At 38.7% G+C, this 20,138-nt stretch overlaps 1 protein-coding gene across 2 annotated transcripts in view; it reads right to left on the reverse strand.

Moving 5' to 3' along the window:
• Nucleotides 1-13,782: 13,782 nt before the first annotated feature.
• The window catches only part of METTL15 (methyltransferase like 15), a 251,238-nt gene continuing 244,882 nt past the window's right edge, over nucleotides 13,783-20,138 (reverse strand). The window contains exon 8 of one of the 2 annotated variants that reach the window (XR_007461628.1): nucleotides 13,783-14,377. Coding sequence is in view for 1 of the 2 variants with exons in the window: in XM_049648925.1 (XP_049504882.1) it covers nucleotides 14,349-14,377 (29 nt within the window). In the remaining variant the exon portion in view is untranslated. The remainder of the gene's footprint in view (nucleotides 14,378-20,138) is intronic. The other variant, XM_049648925.1, reaches the window with a different exon arrangement.

Below are 20,138 nucleotides of genomic sequence, written 5' to 3' on the forward strand. Positions count from 1 at the left end.
ATGAGATATATATATATGAGAGATATATATGAGAGATATATATGAGATATATATATATATATATGTGTGTATATATATATATATATATATATATATATATGAGATCTAATCAATACCCTCGACGACTTTAGGGATCAAGAGAGAAATTCTGAGTACATGGCACATGGGCCACTTCTATTCTCACTAATGGCTGAAATCACTAAATTAACACAGTACCCTTTTCTGCTGAGCTTATATACAGCCTCTGAATATTCTAGAACATGGAATTCCATGTAAGCACTTAAAATAATTCAGTGTAAGAGATATTTGGAGGAGGGCTGAGATTTCCCAGTGAAGGCCACTCTGGATCAGGTTGACCATAGATATAAGAGCACTGAAGCATTAAAATTAGCTCAAGATCTGCAAAATCTTCTATCAATCCACAGACTTGTGAGAAATGACATATTATTGTTATTTTAGTCATGAAATTTTGAAATGGTTTGTGACATACACTGTAGCAAGCTGACAAAGAATTTGGTGTTGCACATGGGTTCTGCCATCACTAAAACATAGCATATGTGACATTGGCTTTTGGTCATAGGAGCCTACATAACCTGGAATGATGAGAATGGTCATGCACTTCATATAGTGGTGAAACAATTGGTAAATCTGTCACCTGCTGCAACAAAGAAAAGAGAAAATGTAGTAATGAGTTCTTAGATTTGACCAATGCGATTTCTAGGCAAAATCTTGAAATATTGACTGGCTCTTATTGGCTGTGTTTAATAAACTGCTGTAATAAGGAGATGGTCTAAAGAAAAAAAAAAACTAGCTAGTTTATAAGCAAACACAGAGGAAATATAGAGGGTTTGCAATTTTCTGGCAGGAAACCTAAAACTGCTTTTCATCTCTAGCCTCTCTAGGGAGCAAAAAAACTTCTCAAAATAAAATATAGCTTGGGGGGTGCACCTGGGTGGCTCAGTCAGTTGAGCATCCAATTCTTGGTTTCAGCTCGGGTCATGATCTCAAGGTTTGTGACTTGGAGCCCTGTGTCAGGCTCTGTGCTGACTGCACAGAGCCTGCTTCAGATCCTCCCTCTCCCTCTCTCTCTGCCCCTCCCCTACTCTCTCAATCTCTTTCTCTCTCTCTCTCTCTCTCTCTCTCTCTCTGTCAAAATAAATAAATTTAAAAACTTTTTTACATAAAATAAAACATAGCTTAGGGACAAAAGATGAAATCATAGATGTGGCTATCAGGCCCTTATAAATATCTGTGAAAGAATTAAGGCAGGGCCTAGTAGAACCTCTCTGCTATACAAAAAGGCTTATAGAGGTATTCAAGATGTGGCTTTTAGTTCATGGAGTAGAATCATATCATATTCAAAGGAAATCTGCAATATTTTAAATTCAGCTGGATTGGCAATGTTCTGTCAGTATGCACTAAAATGAATTGGGACTATAGAAAAATGTGTCAAAATTGTAGAAAGACCTTTGTGTCCTCAATTCTTTATAGGAAAAAATCAAGAGTATTTTCCAATATCTTCTTTGGAAATACCCAAAATGGATGGAAAAGAAACAACATGCCAGAAATCTGACCCAAGAGCCATGAAGAAGAATGGACTGGGGGCCATTCCTAGGGAGCAGAACTAAAGTCTATTAAAAGAACATTCCCTATCTCCAGAGTAGGAAAACAGACAGGATATGCCCAAGAAAAGTTCAGAATTGCTATGGACCAGTGACTGCTACATACTTTCTACTCTTCCTTTTTCTAGATGGGAATATTTATATTGGTCATTCCTCATTTCATTACTATATAGTGAATATGTATAGGGCAGATGACTTTTTCTCAAGAAGAACCTTATATGAACTTGACATCATAATACCCTAGACTTCAAGCATAATGCCAGGACTTGAGATATGGGAGTAAACATATTTCACATATGACAGCATGTTAGTAATTGTGGCCAGAAAGCAGACAGCAGTAGATTGTTTGGAGTAATAGCCCCATGTTTTCACACCTCCCTATATCCATATTTTTGGTCATGTTTTCCCACTAGAACACATGACTTATTTTGGCCAATAGGAAATATCTGACACCAGCAGAAACTCAAAAAAGCTTTTATGCATTTCTGCCTTGATCTCCCTGATTCTTGACACTATCATTAGAACATATCTGGGTTAGTCTCCTGGAAGGAATGAGAGACACATAGAAAAGAGCCAAGTGTTCTATCTAAAACTATAGTAAATCAGGCCATCTCCAGCCAATTTGCTGGGGATTAGAAATCCTAGTGGGATTAGAGGGAAAAAAATGACAGATCTGTGAAACATAATCAAAGGAAAATCCTACTAGTCTTACGGTCTGGTTGTGGAAGAGGAAGAGTGAAAATGAGGCATTAAAGGTGATCACAGACAGTCATTAATCTGCTTAAAAACCTTCAATGCTTCTTTAGGAATGTATGTGATATCCTTACTAAAGTCTGAGTTCCATGAATGACTGGGTTATCAGAAATCATCATCATTATCCTCAAAAACTGACATCTATTGAATACTTATGCTTGTTATAACAAGCGTATCAGGCAGTGTATTAAATTTGAACAAGAAATTAAATAAACATCAGTTTTTGGCATCAATGATATAAAGGCAACGAGGTTATTTATACAGATAAGAATAACCTTTGCATATCTAGGAACAGAAGGCAAAAAATAAAGGGAAAAAAGGTCATCCAAATGAGCTAGCACACAAGTTCTGGGAGTTTGCTGCTGAGAAAGAATATCTCACCAAGTTGTGGTCAAAGATGGCCATGCTATAAAGCATTCTTCCTGAGTTGCACCTGCTTCCATGTGCACTGACCCTAATTAGCAAGAACAGCTGAGAATTCACTGCTTATGTCTGTACATGTACTATTCATTGTGTCAGACCCTTCATATACATTCCATAATTTAATCCTTACAGCAACACTCTTAGATTGATACCATTCCTTCCATTGTGTGAATAAAGTTCAGAGAGAAAAAATGGTGGAGGGATTCAGACTTAAATCTTTCTAACATTAAAACCCTTTCTTGGGGTGCCTGGGTGGCACAGTTGGGTAAGCGTCTGACTTTTGATATCTGCTCAGGTCATGATGTCACAGTTTGTGAGTTTGAGCCCCACATTGGGCTCTGCGCTGACAACTCGGAGCCTGCTTGGAATTTTCATTCTCATTCTCTCTCTCTCTCTCTCTCTCTCTCTCTCTCTCTCTCTCTCTCCCCCCCACTCCACTCATCCTCTCTCTCTTTCTCAAAATAAATAAAGTAAAAAAGAAAATAAAAAACATAAACCTCGTCTTATTTTTTTATACCATGCAAACAGAACTTTCAGACCACTGACTGAAAGAGAAAATTACCCCCACCACTATATGGTCATTAATCCTCAAGAAAGAAGGAAAGAATACCCAATGGAAAAAAAAACAAAAAACAAAAAACAGTCTCTTCAACAAGTGGTGCTGGGAAAACTGCACAGCAATATGAAAAAGAAGGAAACTGTACCACTTTCTTAACAGCGTACACAAAAATAAATTCAAAATGGATGAAAGACCTAAATGTGCAGCATGAAACCAATAAAATCCCAAAGGATAACAGGCAGTAATCTCTTTGACATCAGCCATAGCAACTTCTTCCTAGATATGTCTCCTGAGACAAGGGAAACAAAAGCAAAAATAAACTATTGGGACTTCATCAAAATAAAAAGCTTCTGCACAGTGAAGGAAACAATCAACAGATCTAAAAGCCAACCTATGGAATGAGAGAAGATATTTGCAAATGGCATATCAGATAAAGGGCTAGTATCGAAAATATATAAAGAACTTCTAAAACTCAACACCAAAAAAACCCAAATAATCCAATTTAAAAATGAGCAGATGGGGCACCTGGGTGGCTCAGTTGGTTAAGTGTCTTGACTTCAGCTCAGGTCATGATCTCTCAGTCTATGAATTCAAGCCCCACATCAGGCTCTGTGCTGATAGCTCTCTGCTGACCTGTTATCCCCTCCCTTGCTCACACTTTGTCTCTCTGTCTCTCAAAAATAAATAAACATTAAACAATTAAAATAAAAAATGAGCAGAAGGCATGAATAGACATTTTTCCAAAGAGGACAACCAGATGGTCAACTGACACATGAAAAAGATGTTGAATATCACTCATAATCAAGGAAATACAATGAGATATCATCTCATACCTGTCAGAATGATTAAAATCAGTAACACAAGAAACAACAGATGTTGGTGAGGATGTGGAAAAAGGAGAACCCTCCTGCACTATTGGTGGGAATGCAAATTGGTATAGCCACTTTGGATAACGGTATGGAGGTTCCTCAAAAAGTTAAAAATAGAACTACCCTACAACCCAGCAATTATACTACTAGGTGTTTACCCAACAGATACAAAAATACAGATTTGAAGGGGTGCATGCACCCTGAAGTCTATAGCAACATTATCAACAATAACCAAACTATGGAAAGAGCCCAATGTCCATCAACTGATGAATGGATAAAGAAGTTGTGGTATATATACACAAAGGAATATTACTCAGCCATCAAAAAGAATGAAATCTTGCCATTTGCAACGATGCAGATAGAGCTAAAGTGTATTTTGCTAAGCAAAATAAGTCAGTCAGAGGAAGACAAATACCATATGATTTCACTCATATGTGTAATTTAAGAAGTAAAACAGATGAACATATGGGAGGGGAAAAAAGAGAGGGAAAAAAATAAGAAACTTTTTTTTAATGTTTATTTATTTTGAGAGAGAGGGATGGGGAGAGGCAGAGAGGGGGAGAGAAAGAATCCCAAGTAGGCTCTGAGCTGTCAGCACAGTCTGATGTGGGGTTTAAACCCATGAACTGTGAGATCATGACCTGAGCTAAAATCAAGGGTCAGATGCTTAACTGACTGAGCCACCCAGACATCCACCATAAGAGACTTTTAATGATAGAGAACCAACTGAGAGTTGATGGAGGGAGATGGATGGGGGATGGGCTAGGTAGGTGATGGGTATGAAGGAGGGCACTTGTCATGATGAGCACTGGGTGTTGTATGTAAATGATGAATCACTGAATTCTACTCCTGAAACCAGTATTGCACTGTATGTTAACTAACTAGAATTTAATTAAAATTTAAGAAGAAAGATGTTAAAAACAGAACTACCCTAAGAACAAGCAATCACACTACTAGGTATTTACCCAAAGAATATAAAAATACTAATTTGACAGTATACATGCACTCCAATGTTTATATCAGCAGTATCTACAATTGCCAAATTATGGAAAAAGCCCAAATGTCCATCGACTGATGAATGGATAAGGAAGATGTGGGTATAAATATATATATGCAATGGAATATTATTCAGTCACATGAAGAATGAAATCTTGCCATTTGTAACAATGTGGATGGAGACAGAGAGTATTACGATAAGTAAAATAAGTCACAGAAAGCCAAATACTATATGATTTCACTCACATGTGGAATTTAAGAAACAAAACAAATGATCATAGAGGGAAAAAAAGTGAGAAGCAAACCAAGAAACAGACTCTTAACTATTGAGTACAAAATGATGGTTACCAGAGGGGAGATGGGTGGGAGGATGGTTTAAAAAGGTGATGGGGATTAAGGAGGGCACTTGTTGCATTGAGCAGTGGATACTGTTTGTAAGTGCTGAATCACTCAGTTGTACACCTGAAACTAATATTATGCTGTATATTAACTAATTTGAATTTAAATAAAAGATTTTTTAAAAAGAAAAGAGAAAGAAAATGTCCCCCTTTGCCTTCAGTGGGCAATGTTGAAGAAGAAACACTTTCTCCCCTCAAATACATTTCCAAAGAGATAAAAGAATAATAAACATGAATGGTCATTTCCAGTCAGTTGAATGATTATATCAGAGTTGTTGGTCCTTATACTCGATTCCTTAAAAAGAAAGAGATTCACCCAACTTTGATTAAACTACCACAACATCTTAAAGACTATTAACAGAGAAATAAAACAGTAGTGAGTTGTTTTTCTTTTCCAACTCTGTGTCCTTATTCTTTTCCATTCTCAATTACTATCCAAACCACCTGTCTACAACAGACTATAGGGTTTGACTAAGAATTTGGTCATCCCAATTATAATCCCATAGATGGCACAAAAGGGCATTCTCCATGAGATGGATGCCAAGTCACGTAAGGTTTCGTAGTGGAAAGTTGGACTGTTTCCTATACCCATAGTTACATACTGCGGTGTTAATGGAAGGATTTCTCCATTCCTAATAAAGGCTGGGAGGGAGTCAAGAGTCCTATGATGTCCTATCCTGTGGAGACACAGTTTGCTTGTTGTCTAATAAGCTATTAGTCTGACTCTTTCCTGGAGTGTCACTATAGACTTCACTGGACATAAGTATTTTCTTTTTTTTAATGTGTATTTTATTTATTTTGAGAGAGAGAGACACAGAGAGAGAAGGGGAATGACAGAAAGAGGTGGAGAGAGAGAATCCCAAGCAGGCTCTGCACTCAGTGCAGAGCCCAACGTGGAGCTTGGATTCATGAACTGTGACAAAGCCAAAATCAATAATTGGACTCTTAACAAACTGGGCCACCTAGGTGTCCCTAGATGTAAGTATTTTCATTCCTCTCTTTACTTTAAAGTATTGTAATAAACATACAACTTCCACCAATATTCCAAGGCACTTCTGACTTCTAGCCTTCTTTGTCATTTAAGGACATATATTATGTCCCCTAAGACAGCGTAGTGTTTTGAGGGCAGGAGCTCTCTAAACAGCAGTTCTGGTGGTGGCAAGATAAAACTGAGAATAGAGTGTCAGATTGAGGGACCTATTACATAAGGTAGGGTAAAGCAGTAGAAAGCTGGTCCTGCTATATTCCTGACAGGCCACGAGGTACAGGGAAGAGGCAGCAGTCCAATAGGCAGCAGTGTCACAGAGGGCCAAAAGGTCAGGCAGGTAGAGTGTGGTGATGAGCATTCCAGACAAAGGTTATATGAATAGGTGGTCAGCATCAAAGAAATAGCATGACTGGCCCCAGCAGGGCCTGGGGTTTAGGAATAGGACTCTAGTCATCAGGATATGAGAACGGGATCTGCTGGTGACAAATACAGGCCCATTCTCAAAAGCACTAGAGTCCTGGAAAAGAAAGACACAAGGTAATAAGATAGCAATGATCTGACCTCAGGGATGGGGAGCAGTTGGGCTTGTCAAGGAGATCATGACAGATCAGCAGAGAGACTGAGGTCCTAAGCTCCTAAACTAGATTCAGGGTAAGATGTCCCCCAGAGCCTCTGTTGGTACTCATCTTTCCTCATAGAGGCATCTGTGAGGTTTACAGGGATCAAACTAGTCCCTATAGTGACTTGTAGATTATATAATTTTGTATTCCACCACAGGTTCAAGTCCAGAACCCTAAGCATGTAGAAGACACTTAATTATGATTATATAATTATATAAGTATATTCTATGTGCTAGACACTAGTCGAGGTGCTTGTCATGTGTTATCTCATTTAGCTACATTCTAAGAAGTATATACTATTATTCCTATTTCACAGATAAGAAATCCCAGGCAAAGGCATATGAAGTAATTGCCCAATGTCATGAATTTAGTAAGAGGTGACACTGGAATACAGATACAAATAGCTTGACAACAAGATCCAATCTATAAACTACATTGCTGATCTTAGTCATACATTGTATACAAGAATTATTTGCTAAATTCGTATGATGTGGCGGACTCTGTGCTAGGTATTATAGATATCACTCATGCCTTCAAATAGCTTAGGTTATAGTGGGATTATAAATGCAATAAAGATAGTAACACTTACTCCTGGGCCCTGATGGGAGACTACAGAGTGCTATGAGAGCACTTCACGCCAGGACCCAATGCTCCCTTAAAGTGAGATCTCCTGAGGGATGTGACAGAAGACAGTGGTCATGAAAACAAAGGAGGGACAAGAAATAAAACGAACAACTTGCTCAAGTCCCAGGAGCAAGAAAAAGCATGATTTCTTCCAAATTACTGGAAGAAACTTATGCAACAGGAGTGTAGAATAGATAGGGAGGTGAGAGGAAAGGATAAGAGATGTCACCAGAGAAGTGCATAGAGACCCATTGTGCAGAACCAGGGAGGTCACATGCAGCAATCTAGACCACTCTGATGGAAAAGCCGGGAAAATTTTAAAGTCAAGTAACATGACCAGATGTACATTTTGGGAAATTATTCTGGCTTCTGTGTGGAAAGAATGGATGGATGGATGGATGGATGGATGGATGGAAAATCAATTCTTGTTCTTCCTCCTCCATGAAATAGGCCATAGTTGGTTTACTTGCTCTGAAAACCCACCTGCCCCTCAGTCTTCTATGAGGGCCTAGAGCCCAGAAGACAGCCCCAGAGACCAAGTCTACCAGCAGGAATGCTATCATATGGGAACAAGGACTGGTTTTCATTTAATGGTGGTTTCCTTTCATGCTTTGCATGGCCCCTCATGTTCCCATCCCAGCCAGGCAGGCTTTGGTTTCTGAGACTTCATGCCCAGCTTTTATAGGTCTGACAAGTCATCTACAACCCTCCACCACTACTTCAGTAACTGTAAACATATGTTTTCTGTTCTCCCCACATCCCTGCATCAAGCCACAGGTCATGGCTTGATGCAGAGAAAAGGGGGCACAAAAAAGGTCTGGAATGTTTGGTGCAATCCCACTCACACAAAAGGTCTTGGCCTTATGTGATAAATCATACCTTCCACATCTGTCGGTGGTAGAACTGAAAGGGCACATCTTTTCTGTGTGTGGCCGAATGGTTTTCTCCAAGCATTAAACAAGCCCATTTGAGGTACAGGGTGGCAGGGGTCATTTCCTTTATTATCACACACATTTTAACAATCCAGGTGCTCATAGAATACAAAGTTCTCTAACTGACAAGAAAGACACGGCTTTGAAGAGCCTTTTGCTAATGCTTTTCAGAAGGAATTAGGTGCAGGAAATTCTAAGTGTTGTATTGAATTTATGCTGTTCTTTGTGTTTCTATCACCTTCTTTGTCATATGTACAAACCTTCTCTACACTTTTACCCTATCTTATCCTCCATGCAGAGAACCAAAGAGGAGAGAGGGGCCTATAGTAATTACCCACCTTGGGTAACAAGTGATAGGTTAGACATTTTTAATTCTTCTCTGTAAGATTAAGTCTTTTTTTTTTAACTTATTAGCAAGGTTAGTTTAAAACAACTTTATAGCCATTATGACTATAAAAATGATGTAATATTAGCATTATATCAAAATGACAGATGCAAAAGCCAGTAGGGAGAAACATTCTGAGCAGTATAAAAAGCTTTAAAAATGCAAAGTATTATGACTAGGTGTTTCATTAGCCCCATATTGCTATGACATCCCACCTCTACTCAATATTCTACCATTCTTGTTCAGAATAGACCTGATGAAAAGAAATACTTCACTTGCATGAAACTTGGTAATGAAACAATCTTACTTTCCTGAGACAGAAAGAGATAGAGGAAGGAGGGAAGGAAAGAAAGAAGGAGGGAAGGGGAAAGGAGGGAGGGAGGGAAGGAGGGAAGGAGGAAGGAGGGAAGAAAGGAAAGGAGGGAGGGAGGAAGAAAAGAGAGAGAGAGACAGAGACAGAAAACAAGAAATCAAGAAAATAAAAGAAAAAAGAAAAGTGGGTCACTGATAAAGCAAAGTGATGAATAAAACTCATGCACTTTATTCACATCAGGATGTTCCTGGGGCTCACATTTAGAGTTGATCTGCTCATATTTTAGGCACAACTTTAATGAGCATGATTGTTTAGTTTCTCAGTTCAAGGTATCCTGGAGGCAGGTCACAGGGAGATACACACTGGCAGCATCAGAAAGTGACAGCTGGCAGCCTGAGAGTTGATGAAGACAGGAAAAGTCTGAAAAATTGATACCAGAACTCTAAACTGGAACCCCCACAGGTTCAAACACAGAGCCCTGAACTCAACGGGCTCTGTTACAGCCCTTTAGAATAATTTATGATTGAGTCATCAGGACAAGATCAAATTAGAATGTTCTATTTAATAAAGAAGGGAAGTATACATATATTTTCAAAGACGTTCACCAAAAATAATTTAAATGAACCTATTTTTATACACATGAGCGTTGTAACCAGAACAACTCATTTCCGTAGTTCTGGATAGATAGCTGACATTTTACTGTACATTAGTTACCTCTCAATTTTAATCCCAAGCCACCTGCCCTTCTTACCCCTCACTGGCCAGGAAGCCATGCTCAGGAAACACAATATGTTTATGCTAGTACTACCCCCAAGCTTAGCAAAATTAGGCATATAAAGTTACTGCTACCCTCCCCAAAATAAAATCATACACTGCTAGCCACCCCAGCCCTACACAGATGATTCCAGACTTATCTGTCCTGCTGCCAGCTGCCAATCGTAAGTAATGTATGTTATTGTATGTGCTGATCAAGTTTAAATCCAATTTTAGCAGTCCACTTAAGAAGATATCCTTCTAATCTAACGGTCTGAGTTTCTTGTGATTTGATTTCTCTTTGAATCCCTTGTGCTGGATTCTCAAGAAATCAAATTATTGTCACCCAATAGAACTGAATTCTTGAACCTAGAAGAGAAAGATAATAGATTGACTGGGACCTAGAAGATGGAGCAAGAATCTACATAAGTGATATTTTGCATGCTTCTTTTCACAAATGTTAAAAAGGAAAAATCAGGTCACCAATACCAGAACAAACCAGAGATAATTCTACTGTGCAAATGGTTAAGGTTTCTAGATACTGTCAATACTTGAAGAAAGAATGAAAAGGACAAAAAAAAGAAGGCAAAGGATAGGTGTACAAACCCCAGGAAACACTTGTGGGTAGCATGCCAAAATTCTTTCACATCGTGCCAAGGAGGAAATAACCCTTTGGAGATAAGCTTTGCAAAGCCATTCATAAAAAGTCATAGTCAGTTACAGGTTGGAGGAAAGGAGGTATGTCAGTGAGGACAATGCCACAGCGGTGAACACCCCCGAAATTTCAAAGCTTTAAACAACAAAGGTCTCTTTCTTTCTCATGCTGCATCTTCATTGCCAGTCAGCTGGGACTCTGCTCTGTGTTGTCTGCTCACCTCCCTCCAGGATCTAGGCTAACAGAGCAGCTATTATCTGCTCATTGCAGTTCACAGTGACAGAAGGAAAGACAGAGTAGCAAAGCATACACTGGCTCTTAAAATGTCCACTTGGAAGTGGTCATGATCATTTCTCTCACATTCTCTTGGCCCAAATAAGTCACATAAGGAAGCTTGACTTTTAAGGGAGTAGGAGGTACTCCTTCAGGGGGCAGGGGCTTCAAATATGGGTGTGCCGGAAGGCAGTCATTAGACACTAGGGCAGAAATGACATGCTGTCCACCAGAGATCAGGACTTTTCAAAAGAACATACATAGAAATCCTGTGGAGGGCTTATTAAACTGCAGCTTTCTGGGGCCCACCTCCATTTGTCCTAATCTATCATCCTGGGTGAGGCCCAAGAATGTGCATTTGTAACAAATTCCCCAGTGATTCTGATGTTCAGGTCCCTGGAGCACATTTTGAGGAGAACTGATCTAGAGCTGTGCCTGGGAAGCAGCTGCCCAGACAGACACTGTACGTCCCAGCCTCACCCTTGCATCCAGATGGGGCCAAATGACTAGTGCTCATCAAGGCAATATGAGAAGTGATGTGTGTCACTTCTCCAAGTAAAGTGGTTAAAGAGCAATTACATATCCTTTTCTCCCATTCCCTTTTCCTATATGCTTTTTGCATGTGGATGACTGGGAGACATTGTAGTTTCATCAGTCTGAGACATCTTTCCCCACTGGCAGGAAGCACCCCCATCAGATTACTAGGGGAAAAAGAACACATGTTTTCTTTCATGCTAAACCCCTGAAATTTGGGGGTTTGTTTGTTACAGCAGGTAGTATTATCTTAACTAACATTGAAGAGAATGGGAAGAAGGTCAAGAGAATCTCTTCTGCCTCCTTAACTTCTACAAATGTCACTTTCTTTGATTCCCCTGCATTATATCTCTTTTCTTCTCTAAGTCACTGTGGTAACATAAAATTAAATAGATTAGGGTTAGAAAGTGGAAAAAACTCAGAATCACTTTAATTCCTGCCTATGGTCCCAGCTATAATTCACTCATTTACAGTTTATTTATTCATTTAACAAACCCTACCCGGTACCTACTTGCATATATCTAAGACATAGTCCCGCCTCCAAAAATGGCATAGGTATTACCCCAGCCTCTCCCACAATGATGGCAGATATCAAAAATTAAAAGAAGTACTTTTTCTCACTGAGTCCAGAGAAGGCCTCAGAATCCTTTATAGCAGAGTACTCCAGAAAGCCATTACAACTAAATCCATAATGGTGGTTTTACCATAAAAAAGGCAGTATGTATCTAAGCCGTTTCTATTTCTATCTCAATAAATGGGCTTTTCCAAAGATATTGCAAAGAGGTTTGGTCTCATGTGGTCACACATTTCAATCTACTTCTATGGTATTTTCCAGAGTAATAGAAACTGTGAAGACCAAGCTACATTTGAAGCTAAGTTTCCACACTGATTAGGTTCCACTAAGCAGATATACCTGCACAAAACCTGAAATGCAAAAATCAACATTGTGAGATTATAGCCTTACACAAGAGACCGGACCTTCTGGCCAGCATAACCGCAGAAGTGTTTGATTCTCCTGAGGCAGCTGTGAGGCAGGCTCTATACGTTAGTACCTGGCGTCAAAGGTACAAAGCAGCCAGTGTCTGTGGCAGTCAGGTTTCTCTAAACAAGTCCCTTGGTGTGGCTTGGCAATTCATGAGGCTGCATTGTACCTGAACAAGCAGGACCTACACTTGTTTCTGTCCTTTGTCCAGGTGACAGAGTCTCTTGTTTGGGTCCAACACTTTAGAGGCTCTTATCTAGCTCTCCTCTGGCCATCCCCTAAATACTGAGTAAGGAATATGTGGGGTCAATTGGACACACTTAATTGGAGCCCTAGTCCCAGAGTGTGCCTTGGGAATCATAGACTCAGATTCCTTACCTAACTGGCCCTGAACTTGTTTCCAGGGTATCTGTGGGCCTGCTTCCTGGGGCTGTTTTCTCCTGAGAGTGAGCCACACAATCAGTATGGACACCTTTAGGTCTGAGAGTGGCTACAGGGCAACTTTCTTCCAGGGGTATAGATACAGCCTGGACACGGTGGGTGCAGTGTCCACCCATATGCGATGAGAGTCCCTCACAGCACAAGAATGGAGCCAGAGACAAAATGAGAAGGTGGAAAACCTGGGCTGGGGACTGGGGTTATGCTTTCCTCATGCCATTATGCTTTGGTGAGGAACCCAAATGAGTCTGAGAATTTTAAAGTCTATCTTGACCTTCCAGCTCATTTAGGAGGTAAATTTCTCAATCAGGAAACATAGCACATTATGTTATTAACAATCTGAAGCTGATGTTTAACTTTTGAGTACTTAGACATGTTATGTGAGTATCTACTCGTACTCTTGCCCCAAATCCCACAAATTTTAGTAGCAGAACTACTCAGTTCTCTAGCCACTGCTACATTCTGTAAACTACCTTATGCTCTGTAATAAACCTCCTTCGGCCTAAACTATCCAGAGCATATTTTGTTCTCTAAAACTAAGAACTCTGGCTGTTACAGTTCCCTAGATGTTTAGAAAGGAGTGGTATTTTCCTTTTGTTGTAGATAAATCCACATCAACTCCAAAAATATAGAACTCTTCCAGTACCAACCATAGCTTTGATTTTCTCTGAGTGACTCTTCCCAATCCCAAGGTTTTGTACTGTAGCAGCAAGAATATTGATGTTGAATGAGAGCCTAGGTTGGAGACCCAGCTCTAACACTTAACTGGTATGCACTTTGAACAAGCCATGTTTAACCTCTCTAAACCCTAATTTCTCACCTGAGGACTGAATAAGATAATATGTGTACTTTACTGAATGCAGATGTAACACTGTTATTTCTAATGCTGGACCTAAAGAAAAGAGTTAATAATAGCTGACTCATTAGGTATATTCCCTGATGCCTTTTCTTTGTTTACTTCAGAAACCCCTGTTCCAATCACTCCCCTCTGGAAAACCAATTCCACTGTCCTAACTTATGACTGCATTAGGAAATATTTCTAGAAAGCCATTCAAGTGTTTCCATTTGCCAATTCCATTCTGGTACTTCAAGTTCTAACTCCTTATGCTACAGGAAACCATGTTCTTCCTTGCTTGCTATTTAAATGCTTCAAGGACTTGTCAAGCATTATTATGTCATACTCACCCTACTCAGGGATTTAATCACACACTCCATGCACTTCAAGACATATTCATTTTCTGGAGTATCCAATGACATGATCTGCAATAGAAAGATAAGGATTCAAGCATTTAAGTTCCTCTTTGGTTTTCTTGATTTTCAGAATCTTAAGGAATCTTTTAGAGTTAGTCCTATAGCAATACAAGTTTCAAACAGCTTTCATAGCATGATGCATTTTCTTTTCATTACATTTTTCAGGTTAAGAGCCTACCACAACAGTAGCCTCTGCTTAACAGGAAGATAAGCTTTCTGTTTCTGGTTCAGAAACTTGGAAAAGGGAACATTTCAAAAGTTACTTTATTGGCATATTTCAGTCAAATGTCTAAAAATCCATAATGAGATGAGCAAGGCTGCATTAAGTAATTTTTATTTTTAGAAGATTCTTCTAGTTTCCAATGGTCGCCACCAGATGGTCCTGTAAAGTTTCCCCAGCCCCCAAAAGAAAATGATTACTTGGAATTGTGGAACCATTGAGACATGGCACCAAACATAGAAGCTTTGGGAAAAACTACTTTAAATTTTGGAAAAAATTGACACACCTATAGGCGCTATGGCTAGGAGCTTGGGCATGGTGGCTCCATCCTTTGTCTTTCTCCAGCTCAGCTCTCCATTAGAGGGAGAGACTGAGCCCTGCAGTCCGTGTTTCCCAGGATCCCAGATCAGCTGTCTTCTGGCTGAGTTTTGACAAGGAAAGACACGGGTCAGAGATTGAATGGGGTGGGAGAGAAGCCAGGGCCTTTCTCTTCCTGCCTCTCTACCTGAGGCATCTTGTCAACATTTACTTCTCCTTTATGGCTACAGCTCCTTGGTTTCATGGCTCAGCAGGTTTGTCTTAGTTCCAGCTTCCACCTGATGACTCCCTGGGCATTAATACCACTACATGTTTCATCTTTCTAGCCCAGAGATGGTAGTGATTTCCTGCTGTTTAACTTTGGAATACCTTACTACCTCCTCTGTGGGTCTCAGAACTTCCATCACCTGTGTAATAAATCCTTGAATTAAATTCACTGTGTTGGAAAGTCTTAAGGTGGTTTCTGTTTTCTTGGTTACACTCTGATAATATAATGCATTGATTTTTTTATATTTTTTATTTTTTTTTTTAACATTTATTTATTTTTGAGACAGGGAGAGACAGAGCATGAATGGGGGAGGGTCAGAGAGAGAGGGAGACACAGAATCCGAAACAGGCTCCAGGCTCTGAGCTATTAGCACAGAGCCCGACATGGGGCTCGAACTTACGGACCTCGAGATCATGACCTGAGCCGAAGTCCCACACTCAACCGACTGAGCCACCCAGGCGCCCCAATGTTTTTTTTTTTAATTGGAGAGAGAGAGGGTGCAAGTAAGCAAGGGTGAAGAGGGAGACGATCCCACGAGGGGCATGGGGGCGGGGGCAGGGAGAAGGAGAGGGAGAGGAGTGGAGCTCATCCGAAAGGGGGCGTATGTTTACTCCAAGTGGGTCTCGAGCTTATCCGAAGCGGGTCTCAAGCTCACCCAGAATGAGGCTTGAACTCAAGAACCGTGAAATCATCACCTGAGCGGAAGTCAGATGCTTAGACTGAGCCACCCAGGCTCCCTATATGCATTGACTTCTGAAACAATGCACATGACCATTAGTGTACTAATAGGAATGTTAAGGACCTGGAAATATATATATATATATATATATATATATATATATATATATATATTTTTTTTTTTTTTAGGATACTACATTAAATGAAGCGTAAATTGTGGAACAAACAGCCCCAGCAAGAGCCAGAAGACTAAATCAGAGGCACCAGAAGAATCTGGGAACTTGATTGCCCTTTTCTTTTTCCTCTCTCCAGATAAAACAATATATAGGTGAGCAGTGAATGCAAGAATAATCACTCACCTATTTATCAGTCTGACTTTGGGCCAGCAGGTTTATTATCGCTGCACTATTATACAGGCTACACTAAGATGTTCATTAGAATAGCTCAAGGAAACATCTGAAAATATTATGTCTGATGTGTTAACAAAACAAGTGCCAAATATTGTATAAACCAAAATCACAGAAATGTCTGCCTTCATTTTGATCTCATTCTTTCATTTACTCATTAAGTTCCTACTGTGTGTCATTCTTCTATGTCCTATAAATATATTCCTGAATAAGGAACAACAACAAAAAATAATCCCTTACTTGTGTGGAGCTTATGGTCTGGAGTGGGTAGAGGTGGTATTTGGACCAGTATCAGCCAACAGGTGGTAAACTTCAAATGAAAGACAGCCAATTAACACTTCGATATGTTTTCTAAGCTATTTCCGTCATCTTAAATCCTAAAAGGAAAAAGGAGATTGTCGTCTTACTCTCTAAAATACAGTTGTATAAAGGTACTGGATTTGAAGTTTGGCAAGTTTTGCTTTGAGTTCAAGTTCTTTACTAATTTTTTAAATCATCTTATTTGTGTGTTTGTTTAATTTAAATTCAGGTTAGTTAACATACAGTGTAATCTTGGCTTCAGGCATAGAACCCAGTGATTCATCTCTTACATATGACACCCAGTGCACATCTCAAAAATTGCCCACCATAACCACTGTCACCGGTTTTACTCACCCCCCCCCACCCTCTCCTCCAGCAATCCTTAGTTTGTTCTCTGTATTTATCAAAGATCACTCACATAGGCTCCCTGAAGTAATTTTAAAAGTAGAAAATTGGGGCGCCTGGGTGGCGCAGTCGGTTAAGCGTCCGACTTCAGCCAGGTCACGATCTCGCGGTCCGTGAGTTCGAGCCCCGCGTCAGGCTCTGGGCTGATGGCTCGGAGCCTGGAGCCTGTTTCCGATTCTGTGTCTCCCTCTCTCTCTGCCCCTCCCCCGTTCATGCTCTGTCTCTCTCTGTCCCAAAAATAAATAAGAAACGTTGAAAAAAAAAATTAAAAAAAAAAAAAGTAGAAAATTATGTTGAGATTAGAGATATTTAAGTTTGGAAAGCTGAAATTAGTGAATAGCTCTCATTTTCATTTTATTCTTGATTTTCAGCAAATGGACCATGATGTGCTTGTGGATTGTTGCTGCTGTTCCAGAATTTGGGGTTTTATGTCATTAATTTTTCAGATTTATTTTTCTGCCTTATTCAATATCTCTACATCTGTGACTTCAACTACAGTTTCCTTTTTTTTTTTTAATGTTTACTTATTTTTTGAGAAAGAGAGAGAGAGCATGAATGAGGGAGAGCCAGAGAGAGGGGCACAGAGGATCCTAAGGGGACTCTGCACTGACAGCAGTGAGCCCAATGCAGGGCTGGAATTCACAAACTGTGAGATCATGACCTGAGCCAAAGTTGGACGCTCAACTGACTGAGCCACCCAGGCACCCCAATTACACTTTCGTTAGAACAGTTTATAAGGTCCCATGGTCAGTGAGAATATATTCTTTCTATTTTATTAAATCTTTTCTTCTCTGTTCTTCAGAGTAGATAATGTCTATTTTCCTATCTTCAAGTTCAATAACTTTTTTTTTTTTCCAGTTTCCAGGCTGCTGTTAATACAATCCAATCAACTTTTTAAGTGCCAGACAGTGTGTTTGTTAGTTCAATTTGGTTCTTTTTTATAGTTTTCATTTTTCTGAGATTTCCCATTGTATATCTCCTAATACATCTTTCCTTTTAAATTCTTAAATATATATTTTAATAGCTAATTTAAAATTAGTACTCCTAACTTCTGAGTCATCTAGGATTTGTTTCTTTTGGCTTCTTTATGTCAAAATTATTGGTCACCTTATTTTTTTATTTCTTCTTATATCTAGTAATTGTTAAAATTTTTATGCAAGACATTTAAGGTAACATTACATTACACATATACATATATTATACATGTATATATAAACATATATACATTTAGGTTAAATCACATTATAATGAGTCTGATTATTTCATCTTCCTTTAAAAGCTATTAAGTTTTGTTCTGGCAGGCAGTAAAGTAGCTCCTTCTTTTAAATGTCCTCTTTTATGGTCTCACAAAGTGCCTCCTATTCCTTCAAGTACATCGGACCAACTTCCTCTACCATAAAAACTATCACACTATCAAACTATCTCTTTCAGGAGAAAAGAGTCTATACAAATGATCAGCAATTCAGAAGTTGTGCATATTAGAATTCGAGATCCATTTCATCCTTTTATTTCAAGGGTACTTCTGTGTGAAGAACCCGCTACACAGATTTGCATATGTATTATTTTGTATTACCTATAAAAATTAAATCCTGTAAGAAACTAATATAAATTTGTAAAGTGTAAATAGTCTTTCCAAAATCAGTTTTAAAAAACATCTTAGTATAAAAAGCTTAATTTGAAAAAAAAGGATTATAATTTCAGGGAAGGAGTACAACACTTTCATGTTTCAGATTTTCTGAAATTAGAGGAAGTAAGAACAGTGTTTTGGAGGGAAAACAAACAATACTACTTGGTAATCTCTGGATGAAATATGCATGAGGACTAAGACAGCCCATGTCTGAAAGGGTGTCTTTTTCCAGTTTGAGCCCACACTGTAAAACCCATTTGTTTTGTTTTGTTTTGTTTTGTATTAAAAGAAAACTATATTTGTTGTAAAAAATGTTTTAAATGCTTAAACTATAAAGAAAAAAATGCAGTCTTCTCAGAGATAAATAGCCAAACATATTAAAGTATTTCCTTTAAATTTTTCTTATGCATGTGTGCATTGGAAAAAAAAATATATGTATGTGTATATATATATGTATATATGTACATGTATATGTATATATTACAAAATTGGAATGGTGCACTCAATATGATGTGCTTTATGTATATCACTAAAACATAACATGGGCTTTTTCACATCTCTAAATGATCTTTGAAAAATGTGATTTTTGATAACATTTTATTGCATGGATCATTTACTTATCCATCCCCCTATTATTAAAGATTATATTGTTTTCAATTTTTTATTATCAAATAAATAATTGTCCCCATGTATGATTCTTTCCTTACAGTACACTTCTGAAATAGAAATGGTGGGAAGAAGAATGGGAATAAAGATGGCAGCACATGAAGCCAGTGTAATGTAGAGAGAAAAGCTTGAAGCTCAGAAAAAGAGGGTGGTTTTAGCTAGCATTGTTTTCATAACTGAAATGAGAAGGAGGGCATGCCAAAGCAACAGGCTTTCATAAAATAGTGGCTCTGAATTTCCAACAATCATTGGAAAATGGGAGCTTAGACCAAAGACTTGTAAAGCTCCAGCAGAATTCTCCATAGCAGAGTATCCATTGTGTGGGATTTTAATAGGTGTTACATTAGGGAAGTGTTCTGAGGTATAGTGACTTTGAGAAATACAGACTTAAAGCGAGACAAGATTTTTGCCATTATGTTTTACTGTAGGACTTCCCAGAACCTTTAATGTTCTTCTATGTTTTTTAACACACCAAACAGAGACTATAACATGGAACAATTCCCAAACTTATTTGGCCACAAAATCTTTTGTGCACTAAAGTATCTTGAGAGAAGAGTGTTCTGTGGAACACCAGATTGGGCAAAATACTTGAACAGGATTGAGGAAAAGTAAATTATAGTCAAGGCCAGTGGAAAAACTACATCAGTTTAAGTTATAGATTAGGTTAAATTGTTTAATGGCAAGCATTGCATGTTTTGAAATCTTGATTTCAATTTAAATTCCTTATCTCTTTAAAAATGCCAAACGAGCTATATTCTTCTTTTGTCAGTACATAGCTCTACACAAAAGTAGGATTTGGTGGACTGTGAATTTTATCTCATCATGACATGTTTTTGTGGAGGCCATATAATGAGCTGACAAAGTCCCAATATAGGAGTTAA

The sequence above is a fragment of the Panthera uncia genome, chromosome D1 (assembly GCF_023721935.1).
Source record: "Panthera uncia isolate 11264 chromosome D1, Puncia_PCG_1.0, whole genome shotgun sequence".
NCBI classification, from domain to species: Eukaryota; Metazoa; Chordata; class Mammalia; order Carnivora; family Felidae; genus Panthera; species Panthera uncia.